The 23,693-nt window shown below is 40.8% G+C and overlaps 2 protein-coding genes across 10 annotated transcripts in view; one reads left to right on the top strand and one right to left on the bottom strand.

Moving 5' to 3' along the window:
* Window positions 1-16,882, bottom strand: part of SDK1 (sidekick cell adhesion molecule 1) — a 382,991-nt gene extending 366,109 nt beyond the window's left edge. For 2 of the 4 annotated variants that reach the window (XM_064390817.1, XM_064390821.1), the window contains exons 1-2: window positions 16,491-16,584; window positions 14,849-16,205 (exon numbers count right to left, since the gene is read on the bottom strand). In XM_064390817.1, coding sequence (XP_064246887.1) covers window positions 14,849-15,308 — 460 coding nt within the window. In that variant the 5' untranslated portion in view covers window positions 15,309-16,205; window positions 16,491-16,584. Of the gene's footprint in view, window positions 1-14,848; window positions 16,206-16,490; window positions 16,585-16,626; window positions 16,668-16,697 lie in introns of those variants that run through there. The other 2 variants (XM_064390819.1, XM_064390818.1) reach the window with 2 other exon arrangements.
* Window positions 16,883-17,330: 448 nt separating this feature from the next.
* CARD11 (caspase recruitment domain family member 11) overlaps window positions 17,331-23,693 on the top strand; it is a 116,577-nt gene continuing 110,214 nt past the window's right edge. For 5 of the 6 annotated variants that reach the window (XM_064390112.1, XM_064390109.1, XM_064390113.1 and 2 more), the window contains exon 1: window positions 17,331-17,412. The gene's annotated coding sequence lies outside the window, so the exon portion shown is untranslated. Of the gene's footprint in view, window positions 17,413-19,951; window positions 20,101-23,693 lie in introns of those variants that run through there. The other variant, XM_064390100.1, reaches the window with a different exon arrangement.

The raw sequence follows: 23,693 nt of genomic DNA, 5'->3' as shown, positions 1-23,693 counted from the left end.
GTGTTACTAATAAATCATTTAGCAAACTGAATTATCAAAATAATAATGGAATCAGTGAGGTTGGAAAAGGCCCCCAAGATCATCGAGCCCAACTGTTGACTGATCACCACCTTGACCACCAGCCCATGGCACCAAGTGCCTTCATTTTTTCTGAATCACCCCCAGGGACAGTGACTCCAGCACCCTGGGCAGCCCCTTCCAATGTTTCACCACCTTCCAGTGAAGAAATTCTTCCTAGACTAGCAGGCCAGAAAAACTGTGTGCTAGTTAAATATTCGACCTGGGAGGAAAATCATTTGTTATACAGGAGTCCTTATAAAAAATTCTCAGAGAAAGTTTTCAAAATGTGAAAACTGACTAAAAATAACTTTCAGTTAATAATCAAAAACACTGGGAAAAAAAAAACAAAACTGTAAAACTCCCTTGGATGATGAGGCCAGTTTTCCCCATTACTGTGGCATTCATATTAAAAATCTAAAGCCCCAAGTATCAGATTTTTTACATTATTAGCACTGCCCTATGAATTAGTCAATATAATAAAGTCTCTAGCAAACTCTGATCAAACCATATTCAAAGGTTTGATTCTTCTGTCTTTATAATTCTCTTCACTTCAACTGAGAGCACTCACACAACTTTATGATACACCACTAATAATCTGTAATAGAATTAAATGGGTACTTTCCAGGAAGTCAGCAGTACAGCTACAAGGGTATTTTTGTTGCACAGTTCTTTTAACGTACTATTCATAGCTGAGAAAGTACTTTAATTTCCCTAATTAGCTGTTCAGTAATACAGAAATATGCTAATTAAAATCTATTTTTCTTCTCTTAAATTATGTCATGCTGTCAAATAGATACAAAAAATGAATGAACGAATGATATTTGCAATATCAATGCAATATTGACATTGTGCAAGTGCTCCACCAGCACTTGCTCCAGTTATTTTGCCTTGAATGAGTTTGCATTGTTTAATTGTTCAGAACTTAATAAACAATTCTGTAGATGATGTATGAAGATGATATGATATGAATAAGATCCAAGATGGTCAAACAGTGATCAAGACACTATAGGAGATAAATGATGAAGAATTCCTCTTCCATTCTGACCACAGTACTCAAACTCCTCTACCTGCAGCATTATAAATTGGAAGTGTTAAAAAGAGGGGATCCAGGAGATGGTCTGTGCTAAGTTGGTGCCATTTTAAAATAGTTTTGGGATGTGCTATTTTGAAGTGTAACAACACTAATCCTTGCTCGGTGTGCAGGAACTTGTGGCTTCCCTGCAATCTCAAAGATTCCATGATGATTTAGATAAACAGGTCAGACTTCCTGGCACCAGAGGAGCTCCAGGGTGAGAGAGACAATTGCAAAGGCCTCAGGATCAGAGCAGAGCTCTGCCCTCCACAGGTCCCAGAGACCTGCTCAGAGAAAACCCCCAGCAGGAGCCCACAGCTTTTAGCCAATTCTCCTTTTGAACTTTTTCCCCTGTACCTCACAGTTGTGAGATATGTGTTCTGTTCTCTGCCCAGGTAGATGGCATCAGAAATTTATAGATAAGAACTCAAGAAAGATCCTTCATCTTCCAGCATGGAAAAAGCCATTTATGCAGTATCTGTGTTTTCTCCCACACAGGATATCCATTCTGCTAACCAAAGTCTCTGCATTAGCTACAAAAGGAATAAATTAACAAACAATACCAAAAAACTCAATCAAAGCAGGCAAAATAAAAAGGGGCATGGGTAAAGGAAAGCTCTGGGAATATGGAATGCTTGGGTTTACAGGAAGAAGATTCCACAGAAGAAAAAATGTACATAATGAAATATCATGAATTCTATCAGTGATTTCTGAAAGCATGACAACTAGAGGAAATGCTTTTCATTTATTTACTTGCATTTTTCTGGACTGTGAAACACCTAAAGGCTGGACAGCTCTAAATATTTGTGTTACTGAGAGCACATATCTTTCCTTTGGATCTAGGTAAGGGAAAGACCAGAATTCAGAATAAATTCTGCCTTCTTGAGATTAGGTGATCTACACATCTGGGATTGCCAAGTACAGGGAAATGCAACCCACAGTTCAGTATTGCTGTTTCTGTCTGGAACATCTTCGTAAACAACCTGTAAGATTTAAGACCTGGAAAAACATCTAATTTTATTAAATAGCTCACACATATTCAGTAGAAGATTGATGGTTATGGCTTTTACTAACTTGAGGAGCCATCACACTGCTCTGTGCAACTTCATAAGCAACATTAGTCAAAATGTACTACATTTTTTTCTTACTACACATATTTCCTTCAGATACATATGAAGATATTGACTCACGTCTTTTCCTGGTTCAAACAAAATTTCTGTTTAGAAAACTTACCATGGTTTTGATCATGTCAACAATCTGATTCTGTTTATTTTCTTAAACCTGTTGTACAGAGCCAGATTACGACATAAAAGAAACCAACCCAAAAAAGCAACCATAAAACTAAAATGGAAAACATGGGACTCATTTGCTTTATTAAGAACTGCTATGAAACTTGTGTATCTCAAAAGTCAATATTTCATCATAAAATCCTTACATTTCAACAAACTTTTCACCTGGAAAGCGTATTACTTCCATTACCAATCTGAGTGAGGGGACAGACCAATATCTCAGTTCCTGAAACCTGCTGAAACACATTCTTTTCACACAGAAACCCCCACATTTGTTTAAGTGAAAAAAAATTAAATAAGAGTGAGAGTAAGGAGAGGAGAGCAGTTTACACATTGGCACTGAAGAACTTCATTGGAATGAATCTGTATAACTTCAGTAACACTTATTATAAACCACATTGTATACATTAATTCTTCTACCAAAAAAGTTTTAAAACCATACCAACACAACTGAAGCTTTTAAATGTCTAAAGGAAAATTAAGAATCTTATAACTGCAATACAAATATTTAAAGCTTGTAACTCTTCAAAACTGTTTAAAGTATAAAGCACTATGCCAAAGAATGTTCCTAACCTGTAATCTCTACAGAATGCAGGCTAAAATTAAAATCTCTTGCTTTCATACATCACATTGTTATATTAGTATAATTACATTTGTTATCATGTTCAGCTAACTCACACAAATCTTACCCTTCCTCTTTATATTAGTTGAGATGGCTCCTCCTACTGAAAGTGTTCTCTGCAATTAACTGAACTTCTGCAAGTTATAAAATACAAATGTGCTCTACATAAGGAATAATACAATGCCTTTCTGTGCGACATGAATATGCGATAATGCACTTCATGTGATTTCCCACAAATTTAGAAACAGGCTTAGTAAGTGACCAGTAGTTATGAGAGACATCCTTTAACAAGGACTCAGAGAGAAAAGGCTTCAAAGAGCTTGAAACCTGTTGCCTTTAGCTGTTTCTTCAAAGATGGTATGTCTGAGAGCTCTGAACTCTTTGTTTCTGACAGAACTGCTTCACACACAGTGATATGAAAAAGCACCACTATAATTGAAAAACCACAAGTGTTCTGCCTCTAATACGATTACATTTCACAATGCAGATTTATGAGATTCGAGATCTCCATTTAAGATCATGCCATTTCATACAGTTTCTCTGTCAATATACAAGGTACAAAATGAAAATGCATTTACAGATGCAGTCATTTGCTGGTTTGAGCTGGGGATGAGTCAATTTTTTTCACAGTGGCTGGTAGGGGGCTGTGTTTTGGATTTGTGCTGAAAAAGAAATTGTTGATAACACAGAGATGATTTTGTTAATGCTAAGCAGCCCTTGCACAGAGTGAAGGCCTTTTGTCCTCTCACCACCCTGCCAGAGAGGAGGCTGGAGGTGCACAAGGAATTGGGAGGGACACAGCCTGCACAGCTGACACAAGGGACATTCCAGACCATCTGGAGTCATGCTCAGCATGTAAAGCTGGAGGAAGAAGGAGGAGTGGGGGATGTTTGGAATGATGGGTTTGACTTTCCAAGACATCGTTAATCACCATTAATGAGCTCTGCTGTCCTAGGGATGGCTGAGCACCTGCCTGCTGAGGGGACAAGGTGAAGAGACACCTTGGGTTGCCTTGTTTGCACACACAGCTTTTGCTTTACCTGGTAAAATGTCTTTATCTCAACCCACAAGTTTTCTCACTTTTCCAATCCTCTTCCCCCAAGGAAGGGGAAGTGAGTGGCTTTGTGGTACTCAGCTGCCAGCTGGGCTTAAACCGTAACAAGTCTTAAACACAAATCATGCCTACAAATCTGAAATTCAGCCATACATGCATCTAAATCACAAAAATACTCTGTCTACAAAAATGAGAACAGTAAAAGAACTTCTGACCAGCATCAGCATCAGAAATGGGACTTCAGAAGCCTTGAACACACTGAAGGCTTAAAAAAACCCCAATATATCAATCACTACCGACAGTTCTTCATCTGTACAGTACATTCTGCTGCCAACTTACTACATGAGTTCTGAGTAGCTGTGTCTGGTGTTCTGTTTGCCTTGATGCAGCATCTAAACAAGCAGGCAAACACACAGTTTTTTCAGCATATAGCCACTTCTCCAGAATTTCGAGACAGCTGAGACTGCTGGATGTCTGGAAGAGAGCTGCAAGTATGTATGAAGGCAACATTTGCCTTTCACTCAGAATAGAAGATTTGACTGAATTATGAGAACGCCGTATCTGGCAACTCTAGTACTGGTTTGGGGAGCTTTTCAGTCAAGGCAGTCATGTGCTTAGAACTGCACTGTAATTTTTATCTGCTGTCTTTTCTGAGCTTCTCATATATATATATATACCCACTTTCTTTGTCACATGTTTTAGAGTTGCAACAGAAGTCTTCTGGCAACAGCACAGATCTGGATGTTAATGAAATGAGTGACAACTGGGTGCACTGCACGTGCCCAACACCAACACTCACTAATTGGTTACAGAAAATTGCAATATGCCATAATTTACCAAAGCACCAATGCCTAATCACTTCACACTGCAATGAATTTCAAGCAAACATGAGTAATTAAGCCATTATTTTTAATAAAGTGACAGCTAGCACTTACTCCACTCTAGTGACCATTTGCACAGAAGCTGGTTTAGCAGTGTTTATAATGTCCTGCAGCTCTACAGAAAGGCTCTTAGAGCATGAAGAACTCTTTCAAGATTTGTTGTGACATGTACGAACATTTGTTCACATATTAAGTGTGGAAATCCAAAATTACTCAGCATCTCCTTTTTATATACTACATGAAAACTTCTATTCCACTTGTCAACTATAAGGATGAGAACTGTCCATATCTGCCCATGGGATCACTTGCAGAGCCATCCTGTCTTTTCTAAGTGGCTGCTCCAGTATTCTTTTATATACTGCAGTTGAACTACTTGAAAAATATAAAAAAAAAAAAAAGTTTTAGATTTGACCTGGACATCCTTAACAGAATCAGGAAGATTTTCACTCTTTGAGTTTAAACAGGCACAGCAGTTAGCACTGCAGGTTTTTACTGACACCAGTACACCATAAATATATCTTGTTCTGGTTTTGGGTAGCAGAAGACAGAGCTACATCCAGTATATGAAAGCTGAAAATTATACTCACAAGAAACCTGAATGGGATTGACAAGGCATCATTTTAATTATGATGCATTTACATAGTGAATGCAACATTGAATTACCAGCACTTAAAATTCTGAGTTTGACATGAGTGCCATTGACTCAGAATTCTCAACTAAAGATTCAGAAAAATATGCTTAAATATTTGACCCATTAAATGCTAATAATAAGCCATATATAATTAATTAAATCTGAGTAAGATTGCTATCAACACTTGTACAGAGAAACTTGAAATGAAGATGTTAGGTACTACATAAACAGCTTGGAAAAAAGTTTTCAATATACAAATCTTGCTTTGTTATTCACTGCTGCTTCAAACTTGTGTATGAATGGGAGGTTTATCTTGAGAGTCACTTGAAATTTTCTGTTGATGATTTTATTAAACAATACCATCCCTGGCCTATCTTGTAATTGAATTAACTAGAGTCAATTGACCTATTCTCCCATTTCCCTGAAACGGAACACCTAAAAGTGAAATTTTAGCCTTGTTCTATGGATAATGAGCACTAGCATGATTAGGTTCTGTGAACAGGAAACACCTTCTCCCAGTCGACTAATTTTATGAAGTTACTATACAAAATATATATTCTTTTCAAGAGGATAAAAAAACCCCAGAACAAAACACTGACCTTTCATTAGTTCTTAAAAGCTAGGAACCTTGCAAAGGAGTTCTAAGAGAGAAGATAACACACCAGCTTAAAAATGAAGTTTAAGATAAAAAACAAAATATTCTTCCTAGTTAAAATACGGCATGGTAGAAAGTTATGGTTGCACAGGCCAATGCAGGAAACTAATTTAACAATAATCCACATACTTTCTTCATTTCAGATACATCAGATGTCATTCACAAGTAAACAATTATGTTTGTAAAAACAAAACAACTTCTAGAGAGAAATGGCAAATTAGTTGATAGAATTTATCTTAAAATCTGGTGCTTGAAGTGGCATTAAAATGTTTTTTCATTTCATTTCTCCATCTTCAACAACAAATCTAATGTCTTCATGGCAATAAAAACAACAAAAGGTGAAACACAGGAGCTACTGTTCTTGATCTCTTGCCTCTTAGACTTATCTAACATTTCAAAAAAATGCTGGGATAATCTACTATTAAACAATCTTCCTGCTCATCTGCTCTCCAGATGACAAGGCCTCCAGCACAACAAAAGCCCTGCTTAGCACAACGCACGTGTCCTAGAAAAGGCACTCTGTGCCCAGGGAGAGGATCACGGCAGGATCTGCTCCACATTGCAAGTGCAGAATCAGAGGGTTTAAGCCTCCTCCTCAGCCTGTCCCTGGCAGGAGGCAATGCTTGTAGACAACAGCATGGAGAGCACTAATCTGAGAGCAAAAACACATTGGGGTAGAGGCTGTGTCAGCCTGAGACAAAGGGATAAAGGCAGCAGAGGGAAGGGTGGGACACACGGATGTGCACACAACAGCACTGCCTTCACCAGGGCACAGCAGTATTGCCAGAGCACTATCAGCAAAGCTGCTGTAAAAGTTTTTTTTATGCATCACGGCATAAAACAAAAGTGCCAATGACTTCCTCCTCAACAACAGGGACAGCGGGGAAGAAAGCACAAAGGTGCTGGTTTGCAAATGTTACGTTCACATGATAGGTAGGATCTGGTTTATTCAATCTCTTGACCCTGAAGGAAAGGAAACAGTCAGAAACAAGAAAAGTTTGTTGTACCCCTACACACACACAGATTCAAGAGGACTTAAACTTATCAGTACACACATTTAGAAATACTGATGCAGAATTCCCTTCACCTTCACCCAAGCACTTCAATACTCCAGCAATGTGTTCCATGTTATGATAAATGTACTATCCTTGAACAGCAGGTATGGCACTGCACCATATATTTCTTTTCCAATAATCATATACCATTTAGTTACTTCAAAGTATTTAGTCATGAATGGCCTTTGCACTTCTTGACAGATAAGAAATAAGAAACAGGGACATTCATTCCCCAATGCACCAGCAAGACTGCAATTACAGCGTTAGAACTGAGTCTGTGCTTAATACAAATGTTAGGTGAGCAAACAGCACCAGTTTAACAAAATAATTTTTTCTAAGTGTCTAAACATTTTAAATATTTGCACTATAGTTCCATTATTTCCTTAGCAGCTTCTCTTAAAAAGTAGCATTGCTACTGAGTTGGTCTCCTATGAACTCAATGCCAAAACCACATATCAAAGCCACAACATTCTCAGCTAATAAATACACAAAATTTGACAAATATGAACCTGAGGATGAAAGCAGTGTCAACAGACCTTCTGGTTCTTTGTGTAATAATGAGTTACAAACTTCAATTGCAGCCTGGAATCAATGTGGGACCCTTCTGGCAACACACACTGAAACTATGTTATCATCATTCTCTACTTTCTGGTCCAAGAGAGCAATACACAACAAATTATTTTTTAGGTAACATGTTAGTCCAAGGAGTTTATTAGGAAAAATATATGGCTTAGGGCTTAAAAGACCATAAAGTGGTTTAAAGAGACCTAAGGGACGTTGATTTATCTACCAGAATCAACTTGCTCTTCAGGCTGCTGCAGTAGAGCATGGAAATGAGAAAAACAGGATTAAAGAATCACATTATCTGCATAAAAAGCTCTAATGCTTTATTGTTTATAAAAATGACACTTCAAAAGTTATCTGAATGGTGTGACGTAAGATTGTACAATCCACTTCCACATCTTGCATTAAGTGCTGTTAAAGACTTCCTTTAATCAGAGTTGTTGGAGCTCACACCTCCCCTTTTTAACCCTCTGAATCTCTGCATTAAACAGAAACTTTAAAAATAATACTGGTGGATTTGCAACTTAAGTTGCAAAGTTTCTTTTTGTTTGAGAAGAAAGTATTATTCCTATCATCAGCCTACAGAATTGAGATATCAGGGGATTAAGGGGAATTTTTATATTACTTAAATTTATATTATTTAAACTCTACCTTATAAACTCAGGTTGAGAATACTCCACACAACAGACAGAGAAACTCACTGAAAGGGACTTTCAGAGAAAAAACTAAAGTCTTCTAAACCACCTCACTTCACTATTTTCTCCCCAGGAGCAGCAGTCTCCACACATTTGTAAGAAGTCAGGCCATGTACATTGCCTTGTGTTTTGTCAAAGTTGGAAAATTCCCCCCCAGTTGAAGCTGATCTTAGGAACACTGCCAGGGTCATGCCCTGGCCAGGCTGTCCCATCACCTCCTTTGCAATGTCCCCGATTCCTGTGTGACCCGAGTCTGTGCTAGCCCAGGGAGCTGAACAGCTGAAAATTAAAAACACCCCCCTTAAAAAGCCTATGGATCTACATTTCTAATCTTAGTGAGGGTGCCATTTGTATTGCACCTCAGAGGCATTTCACTGCTAAAACACAATTAGCAACAGACCAGTGTCTATTCTAGGAACAGATTTGTTATTTTCTGTAGAAAAGGCAGAACAAAAAAAATCTCTCTTTGTAAACCAACAATACAAATGCTCAAGATATCATACACAAGTATCACACACATCTAGAAGTCAAGAATCTGTGCCATGAGCAGATCCTACAAACCCAATCATGTACGTTTAAAAGCAATGAAGTTGGTATCACTTTAAAATAAAAGGCTCCTCCCTTCTCAGCCATGTCACCCTTTGAACCTTCTGGGGTTGTGACATTCCAAAGGCCATGTCTGTAAAGGAACTGCAGTCTTACTTTACACAGGGGGCAGATATAACTTCATAACCCCCAAATTCTTTGGCAACAGGCCTTTCCATGAAGTTACATTTTTGTTCTACTTGAGCTCTATGCATGGTGAAGGGTCATCTTTGAGGCACGTGCAGCGAAGAGTCTTTTATTCACTAGAAAATGCTCACTTGATAGTCAGAAATAGAGCCCAAATCTCACCAACTACTTGCTTTCCAGCTGTAACAACTGTAAGTAGTCTAATCCAATGCCATGCTATAGCTGCTAACAGTTCTTCCTTTGGTTCACACAAAAGTCTTCTTGTGCTGAATTTAAAAGATTTCAAGCAAATGAAAGATGGAGCCAAGCACTGACAAGAAAACAAAATACTGAAAAACTGATCAGTGGGCAGCACTCAGTCTCAGTTCTGACTATGTAGACAGGAAAAATAATAGGTAACAATTTAAACTTAATCATAATGTACCTGCATTAAGAATTTGCATTAAAGATGCAAAGGTACCTTACTTCTGGCATCTTCTAATCTCTACACAAATCCGATGAAAATTGTTCTATTTCCTATGTTTTAACTTCAAGAAAACACAATCTTGAAAATATCAACATAGCATCAACTTTTTCCTTAACAGCTATTTAAATACATGTTTATATGTACATATGCAGAGGGTGGAGGAAATGCCTATTTCTGTAATGAACTCAGCATGAACAATATTTTGCTCCATGAGGAATCCAATTGCCTCTAGTCAGCCCACAGATTCATCACAGCACAAAGGTCCAGCTGGACCAAATAACCAGGCCATCCAGAATGTGATGTTCAGGTCAAGCTGTACAGAAAGTTGATAAATGCATGGAAATCTTTTGAGTCAAGAATGTGTTCCAGACTTGTACATGTATGGTGATAAGAACAATAAGTCAGTTAAAAAAATCCCTCTCAGATCTACAAAAGCCCAGTCCCTTCACTTAACAGCTTCCTGATAACTCATGTGAAATTGTTTTTTAGTATTTCTATGGTTTGTTTCAGCAATCTTTACATTAGACAACATTTCCTTTGTTATTCAAAATACATGACTATGCAGAGATGGCAGAACCTTCCAGAACAACTTTTCAAGGACACAGACTTGCCTTCTGTTCTTCTTAAGTGAGATGAAAGCCACAGAGCAGAGCTACCACAGCCTCTCTCCACACCAGGCCATTCCTGCTCTGAGCATCTCCTGGCAGTGCATGAACACAACGATAATAAACACCCACTACTTATGGGCTCCCTTCAGCTCTAACATTACACTGCACGCTCAAGGAATCATCTGAAACACTGCACTTGGAATGTTAATATTATGTGCTCACAGCTCTTTGAACTTGCTGTAAGAAGTCTTAAGAATAGGTACTTTTCCAGCAAAACATAAACATATAAAGCAAACCAAGAGTTACCACAGCAGAGAGAGTGAGAAGTTGCATGATCTGGCCACAGAAAATGCCAACTATCTCCACCCCAGTTCTATTTAGACTGGGCCTGGATCTACTCCTCCAAATCAATTGCTTAATTATTATAATTATATACACAAAAAATTCAACTGCTTAAAAGTAGCACATACTTTAAATGCTTTCTAAAGAAAAGAAACACAAAAGGCAAACCCAATACAAAATCTTGAGTTTCCAATAAAGATCAACAGAGTCTTTTGGAATTAGAAATGGTTCCTACTACATTTAATTCACAATCTTTTTCACTCTCCAGTAGGTATTGCTCTAACATTTTACTATCTCTCCATCCTCCTAACGACCAAATACTCTATGCAAGTTGTGTATCATCTCTGCACCTAATGCAATTTGAAATTTGCTTGAAAAGACTTCTTACACTCAGCATATTTATAATACACCAGATCAAATATTTGAATTAAGGAAGTTGGGCCCCAGAAACATTTTCATCTATCTACTGGGTCATGGCTTCTTTCAAAGCATAATGCATATCAATATCACCTTAAACCTACATTCAGGTATTTGTAGAATTCTGAATACAGATTTGATTAAGTAGCATAAAAAGATTACAGTTCAATTGCCATAAAACTAAGAAAAATCAGACAAGCTTCTCTTTCTTAATATTTAAAGATACCAGGCTCCTGCTGGAGAAGCTTAAAGCTTTGCTCTGCTTTTATCTATTTTAAAATCTTTCTGAACAACAGCTATCAATCCAAAGAAATATATTTTCAAAGTATTCTTTCATTCCTCAACAAAAGATAGACATTGGGAAGGTACTTAAATCCATTAAGATGCATGTAGAGTAGCCTCTAGCAACTTCCAACCTATTTTAAATAAGCAGAATTTTTCTATTTCCATACAAATATTCCAGTAGTTTAGTAAACATTTTGTACCTCAGTAGGCATCCGTGTTTGTTAATCTCATACATAAGGAATAAATTCCAAAGCTGCAGGAGCTCTGTGTATTCCCAGGACTCTGCCCAGGCATGCAGACCCCTGAGCCAGACTCTGCAGGAGGATGTTCCTCCAAGTACAGTAGGCAGCCACTGGGGCCAAATGATTCACTCCTACCACCACCTCACAAAGTCTAATTTGATAATTATAGTGATTATCAATTAGCATCTCATCACTATTTGATGACACATGATGACTTGAGGCTATCTAGCATCTCGTACATCATTTAATAAAAACGCCATGAAAAGAGGGCTGGTGGCAGAGGCCAGCAGGCAGAGAGAGCTGAGTGAAAAAAGGAATGTGCAACAGTTGGGGACTCTTACAGGTTAATTTTTCTGAGATGGGCCAGTGCAGACACACCCCCAGTGTGAGGGGGCCCTGTGCAGAGCCCCAGCCATCACAGGAGCGGGAGCTCCGTTCCCAGCCTGGGACAGGCCACAGCCTTTGTTTTCTGTACCTGGAAAGTCACTCCCGCCATGAGAAGGTCTGCACAACAACACTAAGGTTCAAAGAGAATACTTTGTTACTCAGGACAACAACCCAATGTACATTTTAGACTCATTAAACTCATTTTAAAAAGGAAAAAGCAGATAGATTTTGTATTGAAATATGTAACACAGCTATTAGAAGACAGAACAGCTGAAGAACTAAGCACAAAATGAATTTACAAGTGGTTTTGTCTACAGTTCACCACGAGATCAGCTTTCACATGGATGATCATTCAAGTTTAGAGAATACTCAACCAACCTGTTGCAGCTGAAACTCATTTCTTCTGTTCACCTTGAAGTATAACATACTTGATGTCAACAACTTTACCTGATCTGTTTCCTAGGAATGAAGAACCTGCATTTCAGTATGCCTGAAATACTTCTTATGTCTTTAATGCTGGGGAACAGTTATTATGGAAACATTAGCTGGTTATGGCATTGTATTATGATTCATTCAGAAGAGCCATGGCCCATATATTTAGAATGTTCATTTTTTTATCTTATAAAAAGATTGAAGTCATGTAATTCTCTCATGCATATGACCACATCATTCCATTAGAAACTTCTGTGGCTGTAGAAGAATTTCCATTTTCATGAAGGACTTTTATATTGTCATATTCTCTCTAAAGTAAATTTTTGCATAAAAATGATGAATGTCTTAGAATCCATTAGAATTCAGAGTGCAAAAAGAACCGTAAGTTATAAATTAATGCAAATTTTGTGAAATTCCAATAAAGCCCTCTACATCAAGACCTCTACACTGGTTTATGTGTCAAATAATTCTTAAGAAGACTAACTGTAATCTTCAGCATTATATAAAAATTACAATGTATTTTGTTTCTGCATTACATAATTGTTTTATCTGTCATTGTTTCATGTCTTCTATACTTCATAGCTTTATCTGCCCCAATATTTTTCAGAAATAATATATCCTATTCTCTTCCTGTCCCCTGCTTGCCTTAAATACTCTTAGTTACTTAAAACTAACTTGGTGTAAGGACTTTTTGGGGGGATAGTTTGTATACACTACATAACCCCCTGAGATATACAGCACCTGAAATTGACACTACTGCAAATGCTGAGTAATCTGAAATAAGCGATTAAAAAATTATGCTCTACTATGGGCTAAACAAAAGTTTTCATTCACTTTTAATCCAGTAAGTTGACTAGTTTACTACTAACCATAGAAAAACTGGCACCTAAAATGATTCCTGAATCCCTGGTACCTAAAACTACCTTTTATGATTTTTTTTTAGTGTAAGCAGCAAGAATTATCTGCATTTATCTGCCAACATGAAGCATCATATTGGCACCTATCAACAACAACTACCAAAAGAAAAACAGCAAAAAAGTGACGTGAATTTTAATTTGCAGAGATAATTATGTCAGGTATGGCTTGTTTCAGGATAACAATACCCTGTTAGGGCTTGCAGGCCTCAGCAGAAGTAATTTGGGAATAGCAGTGACAGCATAAACAAAGCACTGAGAAAGGTTTATGAGGGTGGAGTCCATATAAAACACTGGATTAAATCTCTTCTGTATCCTGCGGCTCCAAACTTTCCGAGGATGCAGCAGTAAAGCCAGAGCAGACAAACTACAGCAGACTTGGCTTCCAACTCCTCTTCCTCAACACACGAGCCCCATCCACTTCTTACAACTGAATGCACCATTGTTCCCCCGTGAAATACTTGAAAACAAAGAGCTAAAACACAAAGACTATTCCCCTTCATGGAGTATTAACTTCCGCTTTAATAACTAACTCCTGGTCCCACACGATACAGTTCTGCATTGTCCAGCACACCCCACTTCAGCCAGACAATGCACACAGCAATAAAACTCAACCCAGCAAAGAAAGTGAAAGCTGCGTTTGTTCAGCGTGTTATTTGGCGCAGCCAACTGTAATGCTCCTGCCTGCCATTTATTGTTTACTCTGTCAAAGGATTATTAAGAATTAGGCTACATTTGGCAATTTTTTGAGAAGGGAATTTACATGCAAAGTGACTGACACTTGGTATTTAAAGTCTATTGGTCGACTCTGACCCTTCGTTTACAAGTGACTCATTTGACTGCAAGGATCTCTGATGTGGAAATGCTCAGATACGAATCAATTGCAGTTTTTGTCTCGGGTAAATGTTACTTGGCAATCCAAAAGAAATGAACAATGCTGAGACCGAGGCTCACATAGAATAGTGCTCATATGTTTAAAGAATTCCTTTTACATGCCTGGTTTAGTTCTAGTCGGAGGATTTATGACTCCCCTTCTCCTAATAACTTATCTCAGAGCACAGTGGTTTTAAACACACACACACACACACACAGAGACACACACACAAAACCAGCAGTTAACTCTTTTGCTGCCTGAAAGAACAGCACGGATGCATTTAAGTAAATTTAAAAAGCAGGTTTGGTGCTGATAGGGATTGTGATTCTCAGTGGGAGGTTGGGATAGGGTACTAGAAAGGGAGAGAAACATGTTTGCAAATCCCTGCTCCATAAAGAAACGATTGTGTATAAGAAACGACCGTTCCTACATGAATCAGCTCAGTGCGAATTCTGCAGTTTATCTCTGATAAGGATAAAAGTAAAAGGGTTTCTCTGTACCCGAGCAAGATTCCCTTCCTCTCATAAGGCAGATGCAGCATTTCTATAAACAAAAATGTCTCTAGCCCTACCTTGTGCCAGTGCTTGCAACATGTGGAGCTGAAGCAACAGAAACGCCCACCATCCCCGACAGAAGATGAAACAGAAGTTTAACTTTATCATCATTCCGCCTCGCCTGCTATTCCTTCGGGCAATAATTTCGCGATCCACCTTTCTTTCAAGCGGTATTGCCTCACTGGTGCCCATCCGATCCGACTGGCTGCCACTCCTGGCAGCGCTCTGGTCATCGCTCATTCCGCACCCGCGGGCCGGGCTCTCTGAGGAGGGTCGGGAGCCTGTGCCCCGCGCTTTGGGGGGAAGCGAAGCCCCCACTTGCCAGGATCGGCGGGCTCTTTGATTTGTGCTCGCTCCGCCTGCAAGCCGGGAGCAGCGCTCCGTGTGCCTCCCGCTATGACAGTCGCCACCTAAGTCAATGTTTCTTGTGGAGGTATTGATTGCACCAAAACAACCAGTCAGAAATGTGAAACACATGTTTTCTCTGCACTGTCACATCCGATGCCTTCAGCAGAGAGGGAGTAAGTTCATGGGCGTCAGTATTTCAGTAAATCCGGATCCTTCAGCACATCGCAAACAGGAACAGGGAGAAACTGATCCATCTTAGCAGCCACCAGCAGACAATCCAAAGAGAACCTTTTATACCGCAACAGTGATGGAAACTGTTACCCCCGTCATTTTTGTGGAGCGTGGCGAGTTCTCCAGCATGTGTCCCATTCTCCTGTAAAAACCCTCCGATGGAAGTGTTAAATTCTTGCAGAAGGGGAGGGGAAAAAAGCGACAAGGAAAAAAAAAACTAATTGAAAGTATCTCGTTATTCCTTGCGCTAAGGATTTATTTCAGACAATTTCAAGATTAGCCATGCAGACAGAGTAGTCTCCCGATATCCCCGCAAAGCTCTGCATAGTTTATATTAATCCGATTTTCCGTGGAATACAAATCTCTACCGTCAATAGAAGGGTTTGAAGGGTCCTCGAGCAGGTAAATCGAGCAGCTCCGGCTGTGATTCCAGCTCGCTGTGCAGTCAGTCAGCCACAGGCCGGTGCCGGTGTCACTTGAACTCCTCACGTAGAGAAAACCTCAGTTGATCCTGTCTCCCTCCTCGAAGGCTGGTGCCGATCCCTTCCTTGCAGGGAGACCACGACAAAAATCACCTCTAACAGAGAAAGCGCTTTTTCTCTGGCCGGTTGTGGACGCAGCAAGGAAGCAAACCCTCAGCTGGACAGTGTCCGGGGTGGGGGGAGCGAAAATCTCCCGAAACAAACAGCAACAAGGTGAAATCCTCCCGGCTCGGCTGAGCCGGGCTCCTGCTCTCCGCGCTGATGCAGCCCAGGGATCCCGGTCCTTCCTCCGAGCGTCTCTCCCTCACAGGCGCTGTAAACACAAGGGGGAAAGCGCGATCACAACAGCGGCAGCGGCGGCAATAAAACCCAACCGAAAAAAAAAAAAAAAAAAAAAGGGAAAGGGAAAGCGAGCGCTGGAGGTTTTATATTTGAACAAAGCATCGGGGTATTGTTTCAGTCCCGCCTTCCGTGAAGGAAAAACTTTCGTGGGAGATTCCCTCCCCCCCCCCCCCCCACCTTGTTAAAAGAAAAGAAAGAATAGGAGTAGTTATAAAAGAAGTGCACCGAGGATAAAGGCGAGTTAAAAACAAAGCACCTAAGCGCGAAGTTGATCAAACAGCAACCCCGGCAGCTCGCCCCCGCCCCCGAAAGCCGCCTCAACTTTTCTCACCGCCTCAGGCGGCGGCGCGGCGCGACCCTGCCCGCGCCCCCCGCCATCCCCCCGCGCCCACCTCGGCGTCCCCGCCCCGCGTCCCGGCTCCCCTCAGCTCCCTCCGAACCGGCAGCGGCGCTGCTGGCTCACCTCCCGGCTCCCCGCACGGCTCTCCCGCCCACAGCGCCTCAGCCCACCTTCCCCTGACCTACACCTCGCGAGCGGGGCCGTGTCTGGGCTGGGAAGGGCTGGGGGGGGGCGCATCCTGCGCGGGGCTGAGGGGATGTGTGCGCGTGTGTGTTTATCTGTACGCGTGTGTATCTGTACGCGTGTGCCACTGCCGGGACTGGGCGGTGCGGGGCTGGGGGGGTTATTTCAGCGCAGGTTCCGCAGCCGCGGGAGGGGGGGCACACAAGCACCGCCATCCCCATCCCCTCACGGCGGGACCTGCGCTCCCTCCGGCCGGGACGCTCATTGGGCGGCAGAGCGGGGCGGGCAGCGCGCGCGCGCACGGGGCCACGCGCAAAGGCGCGAGCGGGGCTGAGCCTCGCGCCCCGCTCTGCCCGCTCCAAGCCCCGCCGGCCTGAGGGGACGCGGCCCGCGGTCCCCGTGGTTTGTTCCCGTCCCCATCCCCGTTCCCATCCCCGTCCCCGCGGTCCCGGCGGGGCGCTCCGCCGCCGCGTCCCCGCGCTAACAGCGCCCCCTATGCCCGCGCGGCGGTGCCGCGGGCGGGGACACGCCGGGCCCGCCCGGGCAGGCCGGGCCGCCGTCGCCTCATGCCGGGCGCGCCCCGCGGCGGCCGCGCTTCCCGTGCGCCGGAGGGCGAGGAGCAGCAATGTGGTGACAGAGCCAAGGGAGCCCCGAGGTGCGAGTTAACCCCGTCCCTGCGCGCTGGGCTGCGCGGTGCTGCCGCCTGCCTGAGCGCGGTGCGGTTGTGCCCCGTGGAGGGCAGTGAGGGCTGCAGGTTGGCAGAGCCAAAGCTGGAGGTTGGCTCCTGCTCTTGCTGCCTTTTTGAGAGGCCGTGTGTGATGATAGAGCCGTGCTGCAAACACTGTGTATTATCACATCGAACGCAAGGTCATTTTTCCCTTTTATTAACAGCCGGTGTGATGGGTGCCTGATGTGTGTTACCCAAGAAAGCACCTTTTTGTCAAGCTTTGTTATTTTAGAGCATACAAGAAGGCAAAGCAGCTTCACAGTTTGCACCCCAGCACAGGGGAGCACTTTCCCTGGTTCCCTGGCAGTGTCTCCTGTGCCAGCACCTGCCCCTCAGCCGCCTCCCTGCCCAAGTCATTCCATCCATCAGCATCCAGAGCTGCAGGGCAGCTTTTCCTCCTGACCCTCCCTTTGTATCTCCCAGGTACATCTGTCTGCCAGATTCCCTCCTACGCCAGTCCCTGCTTCTTCCAGTACCCAACAGGTTATTAAGTTTTATGACATCTCTTGTCTGCCCACCCTTTATCCCTCTGTGTGCCAGCTTGTTCCTGTGTTCAAGAAGTTGCTGTACTCAAATCGTCCTTATTGTGGCACCTTTTCCTGGTGTGAGATATGAGCTGTATTCACCAGCCGCCTCTTCCTTGTGGTAAATAGAGTGAAAATAGCGATTCTGTTGTGCTTGTCACGTCACACTTTCCTTTTTTTGTGCGTAGACCACATTAATAATTATCTACACATATCAGGACTCAGTGCTTATGATTTTCCCTGCAATACGTCCGTTTTGAGAACAATGCAAACTGAACTCAGATTGTGTTCAGAACTGACCTCAAGGAAGTAACAATCTGTTTGTAACTCCCATTGCACCATTAATAGTAGTTATTTTACTGCAGCGTGAAAAAAAACCCTTTTATTTAACCAGTAATTTTGGGTGGGACTGATTTGCCTTAACTGGAAATGGAAAATTTATTTAATTGTGTGTTGGGCAGTTTTGTTTTGTTTTTTTTTTTTTTTTTTAAAGAACTGTTAACAAAGGAGTGTAGGGCTGTTCACGGAAATTTCAGTTTAAGATTTCAAATTCAGTTTGATATCTATGAAAGTCCTCAGTGTTTCTTCATAAGTTCTGAGGGAGGCAGTTTGCAGTGGTTATGAGAGAATTGTGAAAAGTCTGCTGAAACAGTCACTGTCAGACTGTTGGAACCGAGGTGCTACAAAGGAGAAATGCTCATTTCTGTGACATTGCTCAATTTCAGTGGAAGTTTGTTTCACTTTGAAACTGACGTGTTTTCCTTGTAGCCCTTTAAATCTGTTCAGCATGCAAACATAAGCATCGGAAAGTAACCTACAAGAATAAACACAGGAAAGAAACCTACAAACATAAACATAGGAAAGTAACCTATTTTCGTCACTCAGGCCTTGCTTTCTTATTTAAATATGATGTCTTTCATACCTGACATTTTGGGTGAAATGTTTGCAATTTGTTCTTTTGTTTTTAACAATGAGCACTTCTAAGAGGACAATATTAATGGTTGGTGTTTACCTTGGTTACAATAAACGTACTTAATAGTGTTCATACCTGAAAAAAAAATCTGAAATTTTGTTGTCTAGATTAGTGAAAACTTTTTACTACTCCTCTCTCCTGCATGCATGTAACAGTTAAACATATAGCAGAAATATTGGTAGACCAGCTCTTCCACCTGAAAAAGCAGAAAAGAAATCTTATGGTCATAAAGACAAAAAAAAAGGACGGGATGAGTTTTCAAGAATTTTAAAAGTAAACACAGGAACAAAAGAAGCAGTGTAGTTAGTTTTATTTAAAGGTGGGAAAAAGAAGGCTTAAAGTCTTTTTTATCAATGACGGTTGTGTTTTGAAATGAGGTGTAAATGCGGTGGGATAATGAGACAAAGAGAAAGGAAGAAAAGGTTCCACTACTCAAGACAGGCTATTTAAGGAAAGGCAGCCTTCCAGCCAAGAAAGTGAAATCATAGAACTACTTCCACAGGAAAATCTCACCAATGTTTTGGGGTTTTTTTACAATCTTCTAATCTTCTTTTATATCTTCTGGGGTACAGTTTATTGAGTCTTTAAACAGATGGAGCGTTCTCATATGCAAATAATTTTATATTTTTTTTAAGGTTTTATTTATTTTTGGGGGGTTTTGTTCGATTTTTTGGTTGGTTGGTTTGGTTTTGAGCACTTCAGCAGGTTGTTGGGATCTGCTGTATCTCCTCATGCAGTCTCTGGTTCTTGCAGTCATTGATGGGTACCCAGCTGGGATCTAGATTGTGCCAAACATGATGGTTTTTAGCCAGGTGATTGCGATGGTTTGTTTGGCTGTTTTAGTCCTGTAAGCCAAATAATTATACTGCATTCTCTTCTATTAAAAAAAAATAATAGTGTTTTTTATGTGGTGTTTCTTGACAGCACACCTTCTTTGATGATGACTTACTGCACCTGGAAAATTTAACTGACAAAGCAGAAGTCTTTACCAAAATCTTTGAAAATTAAATGGAGAGCTATATGAACACTGTAAAAGGCAAAATAAGAGTTGATATTCTTGAAAGGTCTTCATCACAAGTAATGTAGAACAATTACTGGTTTTAATTCCTTGGATGGAAGGTATGGATCTTGTTGGTACCCTGAAAGCAGTTCCATGGGTTGTTCCTAGACTTCCATTTTCCTTCACTCAAAAGCTTAAAGTGCAAAGCTCAGGACAAACAATTTTATTGACTACCACATGATAGTCCCAGAGGGTTTTTATATTGCCTTTCCTTTTCTCCCAAGAGGGACAGTGCTTTAGAAAACAATGACTTTGCAAGTAGAAAGTAACTTTCTTTCAAATGGGGAGGTTTTTCAGCATATTAAATCAACCTGAATTCAATGAACTTTTGGGAGGGGGCTAAAATCTTCCCTGGCAAGGGTATATTCCCAAGGGACACTAGCCAGCTGCTCTGCTTTTATCAAGTAAATATGCTTCTACGTCAATAAAAAATATTGGAAGAGAAGGAAAAATGTATCCCATTATATGCTGGAAGTCTCAGGGGAGACATTAGGCAATGACTTCACCACACTTCTGGAAGTATCTCCTGCAGCAAATGGTGTTGCAAGAGCAAGAATAACTCCCATTAAGTTTTACTGGCCTTAAATAACTTAATATGGTGTCAGTTTATAAAGCCCCCAAACAAACAGAATGACAAATTTTTGTTTTCTCCATGTGGTTTGAATTTACATAAAAGAAATTAGAATTAGATTTATGTACCTCTTACGTCTGATTTTAAATTCAGAAATGCGAGCAAATTCAGAGTTAAATTCCTTCGCTTGCTGCTTAATATGATTGTGCTCTGGAGTATGGGAACAGGCGAGGTGCAGTTCTAAGGCACAGCTGTAGAAGTTGAGGGCAGAATGAATATATTGAAATGTTTCATGGCTTTTATGAGCCTGAGAAGGATCCTGCTAGAGCTGTAGCACGGCTGTATTCATGCTCAGATACAGTTAAGCTGATGGAAGCAATGTGTGCGCCGTCAGGACAAGGAGCTAACGTGCCTTCTGAATTATCCCACCTCCTGTATTATCCCAAGGTAACGATAGGCTTTCTCATTTAGCCATCAGAAGAAATTCACAATGACCCAGCCATGTTGCCCTGCTGTGTTTTATGGAGTAGAGAGTTAGCGAAGTAACATAAAGGATCAAGACAACAGGTTCTGCTTTTTTGAAAATGTAGACGTTTGAAAACATTCTCAGAGCCTCCCAGAGGAAGTCTACAGGGTCTCTAATGATTCTACTCCAGACACGTTGGGCTAGAATGGAGAGAGAGATCTTCTCTTAAGAAGTCTGTGCCTTCAAACACCAGCGGCTCTGGCTACCCGGCCATGGGTTGCCGGGATCGCCCTTTCATGGTTCTGATGATGCCCCAGGCACGAGTGACCTGAGCACTTTGAGAACTGTCTGAAATTACCCATAAATACTGGGGCAGACTTCAGACAAAGACTGAATGTTTCGGTTGAACTTAACCTTTGTACTGAGGAGTGCCATCTTGGGGACTTCCTCAACTTTCTAGTTGATCAGGAAGAAATAAATGAAGCAGAATCTGAAACCATAAGTACAAAAGAAATCTACTGAATAGCAGCTGAATATTACCAGTGAAATGCATTAATGCATCAGCTTATGCTTGATCACACTAGGCAGAAGACTTCCAGAGAATACATCAGACTGTAGGAAGTGTGCTATTAGTTGCAGTCTTTTTCCCCCCCCCCATACTTTTTTTTTTTCCCGGAACTAAACCAAAGCCCATTCAAAACAGAAGAAAGTACTGCTTCTGCAGGACATGTCTCAGGCAGGACATAAAATGTTAAACACTTTGAAATAAGATTAGATTCCATGCTGTTTTCCATTTTTCAATAACTCTTATATGAAAAACCCAACAAACAAAAAACTCCACAAAATCCTTAGCTGAAGTCCTTGTACCCCATGTGAGATCCATTGTGATTTCTGTTGATGACAATTTTCTGAATTTCTTGATTAAGATGCTGTAATGTGCCCATGGTTTCTCCCAGAGACGGTGCTAGTTTAGTCATTAGCGAACTGTTATTGTCTTCCGTGTCCTTATTCACAAAAATATTACAAAGACCTAAATTACTTTCTTGCAGTCTCTGAACAGTGCAGAAAACTGTTTTAATCAAGGGTATGGGTTATTTTCAGATGCAGTATAAACATCTAAGTAAGTAAAGACACCCATTGAACACTTTGTGGTGGGATTCTTCCATTACATTGAAGAACTGTGTTAAGTGGAGATCATATTCCAAAAAATAGCGTATTCCTGAGATCCTGTAACTGAGAAATGCAAAGTGCTAGATGTGACGAGTTAGTTCATTATTACAACCCTGCATTTTTCTGACTTGATTGACATGACTCAAATGGAAAAGCTTTAAAAGCAAAATGCCAGTGTGACAAAGAGATAACAAGAAGGAGGATGGAAACAATTACCACAAGGGCTTGAGCAGTCCCTCTCACTAAAGGGGAGAAAACTGAACATCTCAGCCATGTTGCTGCTGCCAGTCTGCAATTTGTCCATCATACAAAAATAAACAGGTCATGAAACGGCAAAGTGAGTTTTAAAGAATAAAGAGAAGCTATTTGCAGTGATTGGCCACCTTAGCTATAGATGATTTTTTCTCCATAGGACATGAATATATATTGATGACTAGTATTTCAAATTAGAATTCAAACCCAGAGGAATCTGCCACTATGGGGATGTCAGCAGATACTTTTCTGCCATAATGAGACCATGGCTTATCTTTTAAGGACGTTTTGGCTTTATTAATCCTTTGCTCCCAAACTTGTGTAGCCAAGAATTTTCTAGATTTATTGATGACTGAAGTTGAGATGTCAGTTTTAGATCCTGTAACTCTGGTTTACAAAAATAAAAAATGGACCAGACTGTTGATTCAGGGAGATAAAGTGAGAGGGTTAATGTGACTGAGCCACTGTGCCAGATGGTTTTTACAAGTACTGCTATTTTGGCATAAAATTAATGTTGCTCCAAAATATTTTTTGCCAGATATCTGTGCAGAGATTCTGACCAGCAGGTTCTTATATTTAACGGCCAAAATAATTTATTTGTCACCACTGTTCTCCTTGGCTCCATGTTTGTGTACATCAGCTCAGCCCTTCTCTTGACTGACTGTACTGGCATCTACTCAGTGCTTAACAGCTTTTTCTAGACTGCTTCTTCTCAGTTCTGTAATTCTTCCTTTTCTTACAAGTTTTTTTTCTTTTTTATTCTTTTCTTTTTTTTTTTTAAGATGATCAAAAGCAATTATAATATATCTTTGAATCTGTTCAAGATAGGACAAGAGTTCAGATTAGCACTGGAGAGCTTTCCTTTCCATAGGTCTCTTATCATGATTCTGCTAACAGAAATTAATTTTGTAGAAATCCAGGCTTGGGCACGGACAGTACATTTCACCATTCTTACAGCTTTAGCTCAAGGTTATTATTGCTGCTCTGTGCTCAGAAGGGAAGACTGCATACTAATTACAGACATTTTATCTTAATTTCCATAGCAATTAAATGTTATTTTAAAAGGCTAATCTGAAATATTTTCTAAGTGATCCACTTGGGTGACACCCTTGTACCATTTTTAGGAAAGGGATGAAAATGTATTTAAACCTGTGCTAAGGTCTTGAATCCAAATCTCACTTTTCACTGTTACT

The sequence above is a fragment of the Passer domesticus genome, chromosome 15, assembly GCF_036417665.1.
Source record: "Passer domesticus isolate bPasDom1 chromosome 15, bPasDom1.hap1, whole genome shotgun sequence".
In the NCBI taxonomy this organism is placed as follows: Eukaryota; Metazoa; Chordata; class Aves; order Passeriformes; family Passeridae; genus Passer; species Passer domesticus.
This window is presented reverse-complemented; position numbering and strand designations above follow the sequence as displayed.